General features: G+C 42.5%; 1 protein-coding gene across 21 annotated transcripts in view; it reads right to left on the bottom strand.

Moving 5' to 3' along the window:
• Positions 1–17,740, bottom strand: part of SPATA13 (spermatogenesis associated 13) — a 278,153-nt gene that overhangs the window by 27,704 nt on the left and 232,709 nt on the right. For 15 of the 21 annotated variants that reach the window (XM_042845754.2, XM_042845757.2, XM_024111572.3 and 12 more), the window contains 5 exons: positions 16,883–17,245; positions 12,778–12,922; positions 2,357–2,493; positions 1,875–2,054; positions 615–800 (listed from right to left, as the gene is read on the bottom strand). In XM_042845754.2, the coding sequence (XP_042701688.2) occupies positions 615–800; positions 1,875–2,054; positions 2,357–2,493; positions 12,778–12,922; positions 16,883–17,245 (1,011 nt within the window). The remainder of the gene's footprint in view (positions 1–614; positions 801–1,874; positions 2,055–2,356; positions 2,494–12,777; positions 12,923–16,882; positions 17,246–17,740) is intronic. The other 6 variants (XM_065594716.1, XM_042845756.2, XM_065594725.1 and 3 more) reach the window with 1 other exon arrangement.

Here is a 17,740-nt window from a genome sequence, read left to right as displayed (position 1 = left end):
TGGCCTGCAGAAAAAAAAGCACAAATCCAATTTTTCATTTTTTCCTCTGCAGGCCACCTTCAAAATGTTCAGACACTAAATTGTAATTAGATACACCTCTACCCCGATATAACGCTGTCCTCGGGAGCCAAAAAATCTTACCGTGTTATAGGTGAAACCGCGTTATATTGAACTTGCTTTGATCAGCCGGAGTGCGCAGCCCCGCCCCCCCGGAGCACTGCTTTACCGCGTTATAGCCGAATTCTTGTTATATCGGGTCGCGTTATATCGGGGTAGAGGTGTACTACAGTATTACATGGGTTTACAGTTATATACAGAAGCAAAGTGGTAGGAAATACTAAGTAAGCTGGACTCTCTCCCCAACATGGAAACTGCAGTCAGGAAAGCAATGCATTGTTAACAGGTACAAAATGAAGTGTTCTTTCAAAAAAGTATATTATGGCGTTCAATAAAGAAGAGAGTTAGAACTGCATAAGAGAGCATTCTCATTGACAGCCTTAGAATTGCAAGGATGAATCTTTTGACAACAGAAAATGCTCAAGTTTTCTCTCATAAGGGACATTTCTTCAAACTAGGTCTGTGGAATGCTCTAAGTCTATGGCTTGATACTGTACCTCACAGATGTCCTTGAGATGTTTGATATAGACTCTCTCCGTGTTCATTATTTCTTGTATCACATTGGTTCTCATCTGATCCTTGTTTTCAGCAATTTTTTGGCGATGTTTGCTAGCATCTGCATGTTGCTCTTCATCCTGGATGCTACCACAATTTTCTCCAAGTTCTTCCTGATTAACTCGTAGCTGCATTCATAACAGAAAAGACAGCTAGAGTAGTGCAGCAAGGTATTACAAAAACAAATGTTAAAAATTATTACAAACTTTATTTAATTACAATAAAGGCAGCTCATAACTGATTATTAATTATTATTATATAACTGGTCCCCAGTCCTAATAAGGTCTATCATGTAACTCTTATGCAAATATTTCCACTGGCTACTAATGTAAAGGTTTCAGTAATGGGCCCACTCTTTCTTTCCGGGTACCCATATGGCCTTCAACACCATAATATCCCAAGGCCATCATATAAATGTTGCCTGTATTTTTTGTTAACAGAAGTGCAGATTTATTAGAGAGACCATGAGCAGTGGGCGCTCATCGCCAATACTCAAATAAGTAAATTGTGGCTTTATTTTTCATGTTAAATTCGGATGACACTGATCTGAAGTAATCAGTTACAGTCATTTCTTCTTTCCCCAATTGTCCTCCTTTCCCAAAGAATGGGGCACTCACACTCACACTGATATCTAAAGTTAAAAATACATTTTTCTGAAGTGAGAGTATCAGAAGTAGAACAGATGTTCCCACCTCCATCCCCCAAACTGCTGTGCTCTTTCTGTACATATTGAGCACTCTTGAGTGGTATTAGTGCTGGTTCCTTTACCTCCATGGGACATAGTCCAAATAATAATAATGATAAGCTGGGTCTCTGTCCTCATTTCTATTTGGATTTTGAAAGGGTTACCCAGGAGTAAGTGACAGTAATATGTGGCCAAGTAGATTGCAAATATTTGGGCCTGATTCTCTTTTTGCCCTGTCCCTTGTGTAGTCTTTTATGCCTGTGAAAAGTGGTCATAAGGTGTTACAATTTTGATTTGCAAATGCAAGGCAGTGGAGAATCAGGCACTTGGTTTGGGGCATTCAGCATGAAACAAGGATATAAAGATATGAATGCTTAATCGAGAATAGCAACATTTAACAAAATAAAACAAACCATTGTTATATTGACATTTTACCAGGAAACTGATGTAAAGCTGCAGTAATGCAGTGGTGAATCAGGCCCTGGTTGTAGAAAAGAAACAGACATAGGTTACTAACCCTGACAAAGCTAGCTGGAAACCAGGCTTCCTTGTCTTCATTTCTTCCCCACCACCAGTCTTTGTTGGAAGCTTCAAGGACTCTGATGACGTCCCCAGCTTTAAAGCCTAGCTCTTGATCATCCATAGTCACGTGGTCCCACAGTGCCTCTGCATAGACCATGCTGCCATCACTTATCAGCTGAAATGGGGGGGGGGAAGGGGGAGAGTTGGTGAAGGACAAACGCTCAGCAAAGACCAATCTGTAGACGGCTAGAAAACTAAACAAGCATAATTAAACAAAAAGGAGATAAATAAATACAACCTGTTTCAGGATGAGCTGAGTATTTTGAGAAATCTGTCCTTGTATAATTATCTGTCTGAGAAATTAGATAATGCAGCAAAAAGGTCTGGATCCCAGACTCCCAAGCTTGAGTACAGTTATATGAGGCATCATCACTTTAACCAAAAGGTTAGACATACTGGAAAGTATCCTCCTCTTACCTCATTAATTGCTAGCTGTTCCCCTCCAGGCTGCAGGTATCTAGGGCTGGGTTGGCAGATCTCCTCATAACTGTAATCCTCCTCACTACCATTGTCATCAACTAAGGCAGAAGATTCAGTTCCACCATCTGTAACAACTAAAACAATAGTGACAGGCTTGAAACAGAGTAATTTGGTTTAATCAAAGCCTTCTCAGAAAAGCAAACATATAAAAACCATTTAATAAAAAATGTGAACATAAAACTGCCAATAGGCTAAGGCAAAACCCCTTAGAAAGTGCCTTTGCTCTTGAAAATATAACACCACCACATGTACTTAAGGAGTAATTTTCCTCTCATTTACACACTCATACAAATTGGGAATAACCCCACTGAGCTACACAGAAGTAGACCTGGATGTAAACGATTAAAATTTTTGGGCCTGTGTCACAGGTAGGTAGATACAGTAGTTTCCTGCAGGGTCCCTGGTTCAGGGGAAAGAACTTAGGTCCAGATTTTAAAAGGTATTTAGGTGTTGTTGAGCTCAGGAGTCCAATGCCTAACTTATTTAGGAGCCTAAGTTAATTTTCAAACAGGGTTTAGGCACTTAGGAGCCTCAATCCCATTGACTGTCAAAAACAATTTAGGCTCATAAGTGCCTAAGTCTCTTTTGAGAATGACACTTAGGGTGTCTTCACTACCCGCCACTCGTTAAGACGCGATATATCGATCCCTGAACACGCTCACCGTCGACTCCGGAACTCCACCAGAGCGAGCGGCGGTAGCACAGTTGACGGGGGAGCCGTGGCCGTCCATCTGCGCCGTGTGGACCCCAGGTAATTCGATCCAAGATACTTCGACTTCAGCTACGCTATTTGCATAGCTGAAGTTGCGTATCTTAGATCGATCCTCTCCCCCTCCGCCCCCCCCGTGTAGACCAGCCCTTAGGCATTGCAATTCTGAGCACAGCAATGCCTAAATACCCTTAAAAATCTGGGCCATAATCTTTATATGACTCTTAGGCAGATGGTCAGAGGCAGCGGGCATAATAGGACAGGTTAGTCTCCCCTAACCCAGGCCATGGGCCCACCCATACTCCGCCCCGAAGCTCCACCCTTGCTCTCCCTTCCCCTGAAGCCAGAAGGGACTCAGCTCGGGCTGGCGGCCTGGCGAGCTCAGGAAGCTTGGCTGACCAGCAGTCGAGGGGTTGGGCCAGTGCTAGTGTTACCAACTATCTAATTGCAGAAAATCGAACACCCTTGCCCTGACCCCTGCCCCGCCCTGAGGCCAAGCCTCTGCCCCACCCCTTCTCTGAGGCCCCGCCCCTGCTCACTCCATCTTCCCTCCCTCCGTTGCTCACTCTCCCCCACCCTTCCTCATTCGCTCATTTTCACTGGGCTGGGGCAGGGAGTGGGGTGAAGGGGGGGATGTGAGGGCTCTGTACTCTGAGATGAGGCCAGGGATGAGGGGTTTGGGGTACAGGAGGGGGCTCAGGGCTGGGGCAGGGTGTTGGGGTGCGGGAGGGGATTGGGGCACATGCTCTGGGTAGCACTTACCTCAGCCAGATTCTGGAAGCAGCCAGCATGTCCCTCCGACTCCTAGGTGAAGGGGCGGCCATGGGGCTCTGAACACTGCCCATGCCTGCAGGCGCTGCCCCCTGCAGCTCCCATTGGCCACAGTTCCCAGCCAATGGGAGCTGTGGAGCCGGCACTCGGGGTAGGAGCAGCATGCAGAGCCCTGTGGCTGCCCCTTCACCTAGGAGCCAGAGGGACATGCTGGCCACTTCCGGGAGCCATGCAGAGCTGGGTAGGGAGCCTGCCAGCCCGCTGCACTGGCAGCACTGCCAACCATACTTTTAACGGCCTGGTCAGTGGTGCTGACCGGAGTCACAAGGGTCCCTTTTTGATTGGGTGTTCCGGTCGAAAACTGGACACCTGGCAACACTAGCCGGTGCTCGGACTGGCCTGGGGGTCAGGCCAGTACTTGGGCTGGCCGGTGGCCCGGGGGTCACGCCGGTGTTGGGCTGGCCGGTGGCCCTGGCAGCTGAGGCAGGAAGGCCAGTGCTCAGGCCGACTGGCGTGGCTAGGATGGGCTGCCCAGCAGCCACAAGATGCTAGGGTGGGTGGGCCGGGGCTTCTCTGGCCATGGTGCGGGTAGGGGTAGGCTCAGGGCTCCAGGGGGCAGGGATGGAAGGGGCGGAGCCGGGGTAGCCTCCCCGAAGGGGGGATTCATGCGCTGCCCTTGCAGATGGCCTGCAGTGTAATCCTGCATGGAGTAGGCTATGAAGGAGAAAAAAGCAGAGAGTAGAACTAGGCGGGAAATGGTTTTCCTATCCCATTAAAATTTTCAAGATTCAAAAAAAAATTCTCCATTCTGTGGTGGGATGAAATCAAGCGATTTTTAATTTTTTTGTTTTTTGGTTTTTTTTTGGTGAAGGCAGGCAGAAGAGATGGGGAGATTACGGCACTCACATGGAAGCTGGGAGAGTCAGGTTCAAGTCCCTGCTCTGCCAGATTTGGAAGAGGGACTTGAACCTGACTCTCCTACATCCCAGGTGAGTGATCTAACCAGCAGGCTATTGGCTATTCTAGGTTGGATTTCTCCCTCTCTAACTCTTGTTTTGACCAGAAATTCCACCTTGAAGCTGAAAAACCTCCCCAGCAAAACTTTTGTCAAAAATTATACATTTCCACAAAAAGGTTGTTTTGTTTGTTTGCTTGTTTTTTGACAAATCAGCATTTTTCGACAAAAAGCCAGCCAGCCAAAAAATTCCCAACCACCTCTACCAGAGAGGCTTGCCTTGCTTTTTGGATCGCACACAGATAGTCTGTACAGTGTAACCCATAGGTTTTCATGACAGTATAGATAGCCCTGTCTATATTAGTGCTTACACTTGCACCCTTGCAAGCATTTCCATTTATATGGATACTAATTTTTCAAGAGTAATCAAGGCCATAGGATGCAGAGATCAGTTAAAACATTTACCTTGTGGCTTTCTTTCTTTGGAAGGGCACAATTTTGCCCTTAGTCTTGACGTAAAACAACACAGTTATTCTACCCACCACAAAACATTTTAAAATACACATTCATATTAATGTCTCATCGAGCTAATCAAGGAGGCTGCAAAATTCCTATTAAAAAGTTGAGCTCTCTCAGCCATAGGCTTACAAATCCGAAAACGAATAGAACTATATATTTTAAAAGTGGTATAATTTAAAACTCACTGACATTGTTTTCCCGAAAATCTGTAAATAAATAATATATACAAATCAGCTTCTAGCCTCAAATCTGAAGTGTTAAATTTCATCCCAGATCTCATTTTTACAGCCGCATTGTAATGTCAGTACTGACAACTGGTTTGTTGCAGCAAAGATAGTAGACATAAATACTCTAAAACATTTAACTAAAGATGAAAAAGGAGTGTAATTTTTGGGCTGGTAACTGCTCATGATTCCTTACCAGTCAAGAGGCTTCCATTGCCTTGGTAGCTAGATTTAAAAAAAACAAACAAACAAAACCAACCACCAATCACTTACTCTCTGTATCTATTCCTCTAACGTTTACCGGCAGGAGTAAATATTTTACGGATAGGGATGGGTATCCCTGGAGCTCTAATGGATTGCAATGTGAGCCTGATTCTGATCTCTATCCAGCTTTCCATTGGTGTAACTGTTGATTGCAGTGGAGTTTACATTATTTACAACAACATGAATGTGATCAGAATGAAGCCCAGGGACACTAACACTTGATAATTTTAAATTAGAAACATTACAGAGAATAAAAGAGTGAACCTTCTACTCACACATACCCATCTGAAGGCTCTCCAGACTCCAAAATCGTGCCATTTCCCCCCTGGCTACCATGCTGCTGTCAAAAACAACGTACAGAGTAGGGGCTTGGCCTTTAATAGGTGAAGCTTAGTCCTAAAAGATTCACAGAGAACCAGAAAGGCTTAGAGCCTTTGAGCTACTGAAAATTCAGAAACAGCTTATTCATTGCTTTGAGCTTCTGTATGTGCATATCAGGCTGGAGCCTACTTAGAAACTGACAGCGCACTCACTGTTCCGTATAGCTGTGGGTTTAGTGGATCAGTGACATCATGGGGTACCCTTAGGGAGGAAGTTACAGAAAAGAAAAAACCTGTATATACAGTGTTCATTGATAATGTACTTACAGTCTACTGCACTGTAGCTAATGACACTGCAATGAAGAATGTTTTTCAGTCCTGTCAGTGCCAGAGAGTGTATTTGCTACTTTTTATTAAAGCAGCTAAATGTGAATTAGAGTTTCAACCTAAATTCAAAGGATACATCTCTTTTACTCCAAGTCACAGGAAAAAGCTATTGGGAGTTGCAATTTCTTCTAGCCGTATGCAAAAATATGTCTTCCAATACTGCTTTGCATAACATTGTGCATTTATGATATTATTCCAAAATGTAATGTGTAGGTATAACTATACACCCAAAGGTATTTTTCACAGTTCTTATATGCTGCTGTTACTTCACAACTAAACTGTGATATATTTGTTTGGTTACAAGTGACTATCACTACATTATAACCCAAATTCTAAACAGCAGCCAATTGCTCTGAGGGGTGATGGGGCAGAGGAGGCGTTCCCTCACTCAGGCCACAGCCTCAGTGTAACTCTACCACAGGGGGTAGAGAAGGAAGGACACGAATAGCCACTTAGCCCTGTCTCCACTCATTCCATAGCCCACTTCAGCAATGACCCCACCAACCCTCTCATGTCAGAGCACAGGGGATGCTATGGAGATTAGCATCTATCATCCCAGCATTGTGCTCCCCTTTGCATAGGGGAATTGCATCGGTTCTAGAGGCAAGGGCAGGATTTGCCCCTACAGTCAAATCATGTACTCTTCAACAACCTGCATTTGTACTAATTTTTTGAAAACTGGTATAAAAAGAAAATCCTGAAATAATTGTAAAAGAAGTCATGGCGCTATATGTCTGTGGATGGGACTCAGAATTACTGATTCTCTATATGGAAACAACATCCTTTAGCTATGCCAGTCCTGTTACTAGGGGCTGGTTTCTCTAGTAATATGCTCAGAAAACCACCAAGGGACTTTGTGTACAGCATATCACAACACCCACAGAAATCACATGGTTTCCTATTGTACCATCTCAGGGAGAGAATGGAATTCCAAACTTATAACACAATATTAATGACGTTTGTTTACTAAAATCCAGGATCTGCTGCATTTTGAAGACGACCAGGGGACATGAAAAATACAGCTCTCCCGTCTGAATCATTGAACTGCATCATAATTCCCTGCTGAGAACAGACTTGCTGAATAATCAGTTACAATAAGCTACCGTATATTATGAAAAGCACATATACAGCACAGTTGCAAGGTGTCTTGCAATACAAATCAGTAAACAACTAAAAAATGAGTCATCCATAGAAAATTCCTTTGCTTAAGTCATAAAAAGCCCCCAACCCTGGGATCTGCATCAACGACTGAAGAATTCACACTGAACAAGTGCTGTCCAGACAAAATCCTAAAACTATAACATAAAACAGGTTCACCCCTTTGAATTACTCTATTACACCTCTGAGAATGTGAGTAGGCAACTGAAAAAGGAATAGCATAAAATATGGACAAAAAAATTAAGTTAAGATGGTTAGATCTCACTACATTGAAAACTCCTTTCAGTAGCGACTCAAGGGACCAACAAATATCTGTTTATTAATTATGGTAGCTGTCTAATATCCCCTGGCCTTGGCCTATGTGAAGTCAATAGTGAACTGTCATTGATTTCAATGGGACCAGCATTTGCCCCAAAAAGTTCTGTATGTCCTTGTGGTCCCAGCCCCATGCTAAGCAAGGCAGCCAAAATATCACATGAGTTATTGTGGGTCAGTTGCTTGTTGCACAAGAGGATTGGGGGAAGTGGAGAAGGACGGGAATGAAGAAGCACAAATAACTGAGGACACAATCAGACATGCAGAAATCTAAATGACATCAACTGCATCCATAAATAAATGCAGACACAAAAAGAGAGGCCAAAATGAGGCATCCCTCACAATAAGAACACAACTCTGCACCAGCACCTCAGCAGGGCTTGCAGGGTTCTAGGCCATGTATATGAACATAGGTCCAGCCACATTCCACCTCTTTTCAAGTCGTAACAACTGTACAGTTTACACAGTTCCTTCTTTCCTAGGAAGAAAGAAGAAACATCAATACTGCTCAGAAGTTATTGCTTCAATATAAAAATAAAAGCCTAATCTCAGGCTTTGGGTCTTAGAATCAGGTTTTTCCATGGTAGGATTTCTCATTGTCATCAGGTCTGCTTCAGAGCCCTGTTCTACACTACGAGGTTAGGTCAAATTTAGCTGTGTTAGGTCAATTTTATAAGCAATGCGTCTACACACCCAACACCGTTCCGTCGACCTAAAGGGCTCTTAAAATCAACTGCTGTACTCCTCCCAGGTGAGGGGAGTAGTGCTAAAATCGACCTTGCTGGGTCGAATTTGGGGTAGTGCAGATGAAATTCGATGGTATTGGCCTCCGGGAGCTATTCCAGAGTGCTCCAATGTGATTGCTCTGGACAGCACTTTGAACTCCGATGCACTAGCCAGGTACACAGGAAAAGCCCCAGGAACTTTGAATTTCATTTCCTGTTTGATCAGCGTGTCGAGCTCAGCAGCACAGGTGACCATGCAGTCCCAGATTCGCAAACAAGCTCCAGCATGGAGTGAATGGGAGACACTGGATCTGATTGCTGTACGGGGAGAAGAATCTGTGCAGGCAGAACTCGGATCAAAAAGAACAAATACTAATATATATGCCAAAATCGCACAGGCCATGGTGGAGAGAGGCTACAACAGGGACACACAGCAGTGCTGCATGAAAGTTAAGGAGCTCAGGCAAGCCTACCAAAAGACAAAGGAGGCAAACGGTCACTCCGGGTCAGAGCCCCATACATGCCACTTCTATGATCAGCTGCCTGGCATTCTGGGGGGGGACCCTACCACTATCCCACCACTATCTGTGGAAACCTGCAAGGGGAGAGTCTCACGCAACAGGGAGGAAGATTTTGTGAATGAGGAGGAGGAGGAGGAGGAGGAGGAGGAGGAGAAGAATGCGCAGCAGGGAAGCGGAGAATCCGTTCTCCCCAGCAGCCAGGACCTTTTCCTCACCCTGGAGCCAAGGCCCTCTCCAGGTGGGTTCCCAGACCCTGAAGCCGGAAAAGGGAAAAGATCAGAATATGTAAAAAAAAAAAAAAAAAAAAAAGGGGGGGGGGGCAAATTAACTGTGTGACCTTCCATTATTCACTGGAACTACTTAAAAAACTCTGCAACCACTGCCAGATCATTTCCCAATATTTGTGGTATGGCCCCGACAGAACCTTATTTTCCTTTACTTTCCATCTTTTTCCTGCACAGTAGCCAACCCCACCATGAAACTCTGATTGGCTGTGGGTGAGGGAGAGTTGTCATTTAAATCCTCTCATGTCCAGCTAGCATGAACTGTAACTCCAAATCGAACAAGAGTCAAGTCTGTTGGGAAATTCTGAATATTGAATCTAAATTCCCACCAAACATGTTCCTGCTACCCCAAACAAAAACATCACCTCTACTTGTGCCGCTTGCATATCAGAGACCCAAAAAACAGCTTTTAGTGGGTGTACACTATGCCCAGGGGTGAAAGTGAGCTGGTACAGCGTACCGGTAAGAAGCCGGTACTGGCCCGTACACAGCACGTTAAAGCGCTGCCACAGCAGTGCTTTAACGTCCCTGCCCCCCCCCCCCCCCCCCGCCTGTTGGGTCCCCGTACTGGCAGGGCCACCGACAGGGGAGGCAAAAGGGGCAACGATGTTAAAGTGCTGCTGCCGCACTTTAACGTCATTGCCCTTTTTCCTCCCCCGCCCCCCCCCAGGCCGCTGACGGGAGGGGGGTGTAAGGGCAGCTGCCCCAGGGCTGGTGATTTAAAAGGGCCCGGGGCTCTTGGCTACCGCAGCAGCGGCCGGAGCCCCGGGCCCTTTTAAATTGCTGCCAGAGCCCCAGGTGGCGGGGGCCAGGCAGTGCAGATGGGCTGGCTGGGGGAGGCGGAGCCCCCAGCCCTGCATCCCTTCCGCCCGAGGCCCTGCCCCTTCTGTGGGCCAGAGCCACCCCCGTACCGATAAGCATTTATTATTACTTTCACCCCTGACTATATCTATAATTTTATATTAGGTAACACAAAATAAAACTTTCCTGTAACTGAGAAAAAATAGAAGCATTGCTCTTGCTGTCTCCTAATATTCCACCCACTTGCCATCAGGACTTTGATTTAGAAAGCTATTCACGCATGACTTTTGTAGTTATAATAACTAGTTTGCTAACGTAATATCTAGATATGACCAGCATTGCTTTGATTTCACTCCTTTCCCAAATGACAGAAATCCTTACTTTCATAATCTGTTATCCTCAAACATTTATATTTATGAAACCTGGGATATACTAAAGCTAAAATAACAAAGAAGAAATTAATCTGAGGTAGCTGTATTTGTTAGCCAATGCTATTTTTCCAAAGATGAAACAGAAAGCATAACTTTTAAAAAAAAATCCCTACTTTATGATATTTAAAAGCCTGACTTCTTCATCCTAGCTCATGATGGATTAGTTCCTTACTCAGTGAGAAGTCCTACTGGAATCAATGGGATTACTCATAGTGAGAGGTACTACTTAATCATTTCAACTGGACTATAAATTCTTCTACACTTAGAACTGTCTCCAATATTGTAATATTTATACACACACACACACACAATCTCAATACTACAGCCAGTAATTCCCAAATTGTGGTCCATGGAGCACCTGCTAGTGATCGGAGGAGAACTGGCTGGTCCCATTTCTAGCTGTGAAATTACATTAGAAGAGGCTAAAGGTACCTTGAATACTTACCTAATATTACTTTCCCATCTCAGTGATTGTCTTCTGTGGATTTTAGCATGCAGTATGTAAATACCCTGATAGCTAAAATAATGTATTTGTGGATTAAGGGTCTTCCTTCCCTGGAATTTAGATAAAGTTGCATGATCTAGTTAACAATTCAACTTGGAACTGGTATGAATCTGCAACAAATACAGGCTCCTGAAAAATTATTTGATTAATGCTCTTAATTGTTAATAAAGAAACACGGAAAGTGCTATTTGATAAGATCTTCCACTTCAGTCACAGTAGATCCTGATTTTAACACTACTTACTCCATGTATATATGGAGCAGTACAGTGAAGGTTGTAAGTGGCTTTACAGCAGCTATTCTTTAGAATACTGAAGTGAAGGGGCCTGAAGTGAAGAATGCACTTTGACTTTTTAGGCCCTTGATAATGAAAAATGAGTAAAATTGCTCAGAGGATGTTCTCTAGTGTCTGAAAGAAGACAGATGGTATTGACCAAGCTTCTTTTTAATATCTCCTGCCAATTAATGATTTATGAGACGATACTACTGTTCTTGCTATCAGCTTGAGATAATGTGGCAAGTAAGTGCTAATGATAAGCAGAACTGGAGAATAAATGTAAGGGGCAAAACAAAAGGACATTAAAAGACACTGCTTCAAAAAGGCATTTGATTTTACAGTCCTTTCTAAGGATTTGTACTTCACATAAAACTGGATAAATGTCATGGGCTACATTCATTCTTATAGTAAGTAGGTGCAACTCCCATACAAATCTCTGGGACAAATCCTTTGGTGATTTAGGGTTTTTCTACATTGGAAATTAATCTGAACTAACTAAAGGCGTGAATTTAAAGTGCTTAGTTAAAGTTCATTAAATCCCTCTCTGAACACTCTCTTTCAGCAGTTGCCACTTGACTTCTGAATGAGAGCCTCCACACAAAGGCTTAGTGTGCTTTAATGGACTTTAAATTTATGCCTTAAGGGCACGTCTTCGCTAGCCCCGTGGCAGCGCTTTAACGTGGCTGTGTAGTCGTGGCATAGCGACCTCCACGAGAGGAATAGCTCCCAGAACTGGTGCGCTGTCTACACTGGCACTTTACAGCGCTGAAACTTGCAGCACTCTGGGGGGTATTTTTTCACACCCCTGAGCAAGAAAGTTGCAGCGCTGTAAAGTGCCAGTGTAGACAAGCCCTTAGTTAATGCAGCCTACCTTTCCACGTAGACAAGCCTTCAGAGAGCAGTAGGGAGTACATGGATTGAAATATGAGTACAAGCGGTAAAGGGGAGCAACTTGAATCAATTTAACATTCAGAGGGTGTGCAACACAAGTGTAACTTGAGCATATCAGGACAAGCACTAACAGGAAGGTATAAAATAAAGCAGCTACATCATAAGCTACTTTACCATTTGCATCAATTTACATCCTATGTGTAGTTTACACCTACCATCCAAGGCACTGATGAATTGGCCCATTCTCTCCATTTTTGTAACACATTTGGTTTGTAACCCCTTAAAAAGACCTGTAAAACTTACCATTAGATGCTCTCATTTGCCGCCTCCGTCCCACTCGATCCAGGCCAATGGGGGTGCTTTGTGAAAAGGTGAAGGGCCGGAACCTGGCTGAAACAGCTTTATATGGGGGAACTTGGTGGGCTGGAACAGGTGGCCGTGTTATTGGCTACAGAGAGAAAAAAGAAAATCCCTTATTATTATTAGTAGTAAAAGCTACTAGTAAGCCAAAGACAGCTACAGGTATGAAACGGGGTTTCCTTACACTCTCAAGCTGACTATATGGACACTAAGAATCCCTAGTTCAAGCAGTCATTTAAATTGATTGAACACCACATTCCATACACAATATTATGGTAAATATCTTATAGCATTAAGGTTCTCTGTTATATTAAAAACTCCATAACCTTCTGTTACGTTTAGTGACACTGTATATTCTGCTTTACAGTCTTCACTCCATAATATTCCATGTCTAAAATGCTCTGGTAGCTAACATCTCAGAACAGTTTACTGTAATGTCAGCCAACTATAAATATGTAACAGAATGGAAACACTGAAAAGAAAGAAAGAATAGACATTATACAACCAGGTGTGTTAATTTCCCAGAATGTTGTTTGAGATAAACGTCCTGCTGCTGAGGAACATACTTTATAGTTAAGCCAAAAAAAGAATCTTAAACCTGATTTTTTTCTTAGAGCTTATCTGCATGGCCTCTGGACTACAGGGGTGTGAACTGAAGTGTTGCACTGTCACTGCCCTGTGTAGACGCTGCTAGCATGAACTAAAAGGTACCTAGATCACATTAATGTAGTCCTGTTTGAAACGGGACTACATTAATGCAAATTAGGCATCTTTTAGCTTCTCCTGCCGACCGACATAGCTACTGACATTCATGAAGGTGGTTTTATGATGTCGACAGGTGAGCTCTCTCCTGTCAGCATGGTGGCTACACGAGCAATCTTACAGCAGTGCAAATGCATCGGTACAGCTGTGCCGTTGTAAGCTCACTAGTGTAGACATGGCCTTAGTTTCTTAATTGTTTTTCCTCTTAGGCTTGTAAATTAAGCATATAGAAACACCAGATCCTCTCTATGAACTATTTGTTGACCCACTGGTATGACACCAGTGATTTACTATTGCGAAAGCTTTTTCCCCCACACCAAGTTGTCAGACAAAACAAAACGATTTAACAGCACTTTTTTCACATTCCACTGATGTTCAACACTTTCAACAAAAAAAAAAATCTGCTACATGAAAATTAGGCTTTAAAAGCTCTTTATGAAATAGTTCTGATATATGTGTTCCTCAATCATAAGTCTTTTTCATACATTTTAACTAGCAATTTAACTACCAAACACCAGACTGAAAAATATCTTGATATATTTTAATATGATCTAATTATTATTTCATTCTTTACAAATTTTCTCCTCCTATGGTATATCAATATCTCAGAACTGCACTACTGAACTAAAGCAAGAAAAGCAACTCCAAATTGTTCCATAACAAACACCCAATATCCGCAATGCCAATTACTTTTAATGTATTTATTCCTGGGCAATTATAATTTAATCATTAAAGTTTTGATCCTGATCCCTTTGTAGGCAACAGAAGAACTGCTATTGAACTTCAATAGGAGCAGGATTGAGACCTAAATGTCCATTGTTATTGGTCATAAAAATGTACCTACCTTGGAAGTTGTCCCATATTTTTGGTCTTAACTCCAAAAACAATGTATTTGTTTAACCCCATCTTTGTGGCAGAAAAGCTGCAATTAAAAAAAACCTACTCTGTTCTTTGGCTCTTCATTAACTGATGCATGGAAGCTACAAGAGGAAAGCACTGATTTGTTTCCAGTGGGAAACAGGTGAGGTTATTTTTAAATAAGTTGCACACTGTAGCAAAGATTGGTTTTAAAAAAATGACAACATATTGCTGAAATCCTTGAGGTAAGTCTCAAAAAATATGGGACACCTTTCAAGGTAGGTTGGACTTAAAGCCCTAACAGTATTAAAGAGCACCTCTTGAAAACCAACTAACATTTATTTACAATTCATGAAGGCATAGATTTGATAATAATGCTAAAGGCTCACATGAACACAAAAAGTTAAGTATCTAATGAACTAATTAAACAATATAGATGTTTTATTAGGGACTGCAGCATTGGTCTGTACACAGACAAAACTTCCATTGATTTCAATCCGTTTTGCTGGAAAAGAGTGCAGGAGAATCCAGCTATTTTTGATCAGGAAAAAGTAAAGGACAACTGTATTATACTACAGAGCGAAAGAATTACTGACTACATAAGAATATCCATGTTAAAAAATAGTTTTCAAAGGAAACTCTGAAAAACCTGTCATTGTTTTAGCATTTCTATTCAGGGAGTGGGATCTTTGTTTCTTTTCAGTGGGGGCCTTGCTTTTAATGACACTGCATTGAATTTCCCAGCATGAGGTAGAGTCTCATGAGGACAATTAAGACTAAGAGCAATCAGGTCTCTTTAACAACTTCAAAGTACTTTTAAAGGAAATGCTATAATTTTTTTCCGTGTTCAGTCAATTTAGCGATTGCTTGAACTAGGGGTTCTCAAACCTTTTCGTTAGGTGGAGAACATGTTAACAGAGAGAATGCATTGTGGTTAGGACTTGAGACCAAAGTTCTCTTACTATCTGTAGAACATGTACAACTAAGCAGGCTTCTTTTCACTGCCTCAACTCTACTGTAGACTACCTCTAGGGGAGAGAGGGGTGCTTTCATTTCCCAAATATATTCATTCCTTGACCTCGTAGCACAGCCAACAAAGGGGCCAGTTCAAGTAGTTACTCCTGGGGGCATTCTGCACCAAATAATTCTGGTCCAAAAAAAATAAAAAATTCTGCACACAGTATTTTAAAATTCTGAAAAATTCTGCAAATTTTATTTGTTAAAATACCACCACATAATCACGCCAGTTTCAATTATTTTGGTAATTTATTTCAAAATGCCTGTCTACAAGTATGTCTGTAACAATACAGACAGAAAAAAATTCCCCCAGGAGTAAAGAGTTAAAGAAACCCCTATTACAACCCAGTTCCTGTTTCTCTGCCCCCTTCCACTCCCCCGAAGCCCAGGCATCCAGAGGGAGAAACCGCCTGATGATCGGTCCCAGGCTTGCATGGAGTTTCCTGTGCACCGCCCTCTCCTTCCCTCAGGACATGCTGGGATCTGCAGCTGTCAGGAACCCACTAGCCCCCTCCTCCTCCCTCTGTAGTGTCTTCATGTGCTAACTGGGCTCTGCTGGGTCCAGTGGCCCCTAGTGGCGGCCAACAGCACTGCAGCCCATTTTGTGGGGGAAAGAAAATTCTGCCTGCACGTTAATTTCTGCAAAATTCTGCATTGCACAGTAGTGCAGAATTCCCCAAGGAATAAAGTAGTGTATGTTTTTCCTGTGTGAATACCTGTCAATTAGAAACTGGACTGAGACCACTAATTTCTCACAAGCTACCCAAGTGCTGTCAGATTATATCAATTTTGGTTAGCTGCTGCTCATAAGCATATTTAAGCAAAAGAGATTGAACCTGAGCCACAACCCATTAAAGTCAATGGAAAGACTCCATTTCATGTTAGCAAATCCCTGAGACATCCAGTCTGGGATCCTGGTCTGTTCTACAATGTTTTTGAACGGATTATCCATTTAACTAGACGTGTGCTAATACCAAGCAGTTCATACCCATAGCTTTTTAAGAGGCTCGGTTTCAAAGGATTATGAATACTTTATTGTATTTATAATATTATTTGTATGCACCTCTCACTTGAATTCTACATCCTGTGTGTTGTAGACTAATCAAAAATACATGTGACCTTATTATAGACAAATAAGCATTTTTAAACAGCTACTGGAAATAACGTCCCAAGAAAGAAAGAGGGTTAGTTTACAATGCAAGCAAGATTATCCAAAAGTCAAGATCTTATGTTATGTTTTTTTTTTTTTACAAAAAATTAGAGACAAGGAAAGCGAAACAAAGTATGTGATGTCAGCTTGGAAAAAAGAAGAAAGGAAAGGAAATGTCCACTCTATTTTCTAGCTTGAAGATAAAGGCAAGGAGGTGGAAGAATCTTTTGTAGTTTGCAGAGAGCACATCTTATATCTTACTTGTGTCAGCAGATCTTCTATTTCTTCTGTCTGGCTGCTCCCATAGAAACTGACCCCACCTATTACAGAGATGGGTCTTCGTTTTCGCCCTCTTTGGAGGCCTACTGTACTGATCTGAGCCATAGACTCCACAGAAGCCAATCCAGGCTGACTTTCACCATCTACACAGTCTGTTTTCTGAGACTCCACTGCAACTGAATCTTCTGGTATTGAGAGACTCCTGATTGCCAACTGACCATAGTCTGAGAGTGGCCTTGGCCGAGATCTTTTTCCAGAGCCCCATCTTCTGGGAGTGAACTTTTGTGCATCTGTTCTTTCTTCATCCTGGGATGGGGACATCCTCCACTGGTCATCAATAACAACCTTTTTAAAGGTGAACAAGTCAAATAAGCCACAGCATTTTCAGATACAGAAAAATTTTAAATATGTTTTTCATATGGCATATGGTTTCGCTTGCTATAAAAGTGTTACAGTATTCATAAACAACACCATATTATAATAAATGAAACTGACGCTTCAGGAACAAATTAAATACATAACTTTGCCACAGAGACATTACACTGTATGTAATGGCTAACTATGACCCATAATCATAAGCACGAATTAGGTAAATGAGCATTGCTAACAACATTACTATGATTGGATTATTATCTTCCCAGTGGCAACAGATCCCGACATAAATACCGAATTTGCTGAACAAACAGCCTGAAAATATGTCTGCACAGAAAATATGATACACGGTTTTCTCTTTTTTAAAAGAGCTTTATGCAAACATTTAACAGAAATGTATTATTCTGCTCTATTTTCCTTCCACAATGAAAAGAGGTAACATTGCAGGCAGCTAACAAGGGTAGTTGT

The sequence above is a fragment of the Chrysemys picta genome, chromosome 1 (assembly GCF_011386835.1).
Source record: "Chrysemys picta bellii isolate R12L10 chromosome 1, ASM1138683v2, whole genome shotgun sequence".
In the NCBI taxonomy this organism is placed as follows: domain Eukaryota; kingdom Metazoa; phylum Chordata; order Testudines; family Emydidae; genus Chrysemys; species Chrysemys picta.
This window is presented reverse-complemented; position numbering and strand designations above follow the sequence as displayed.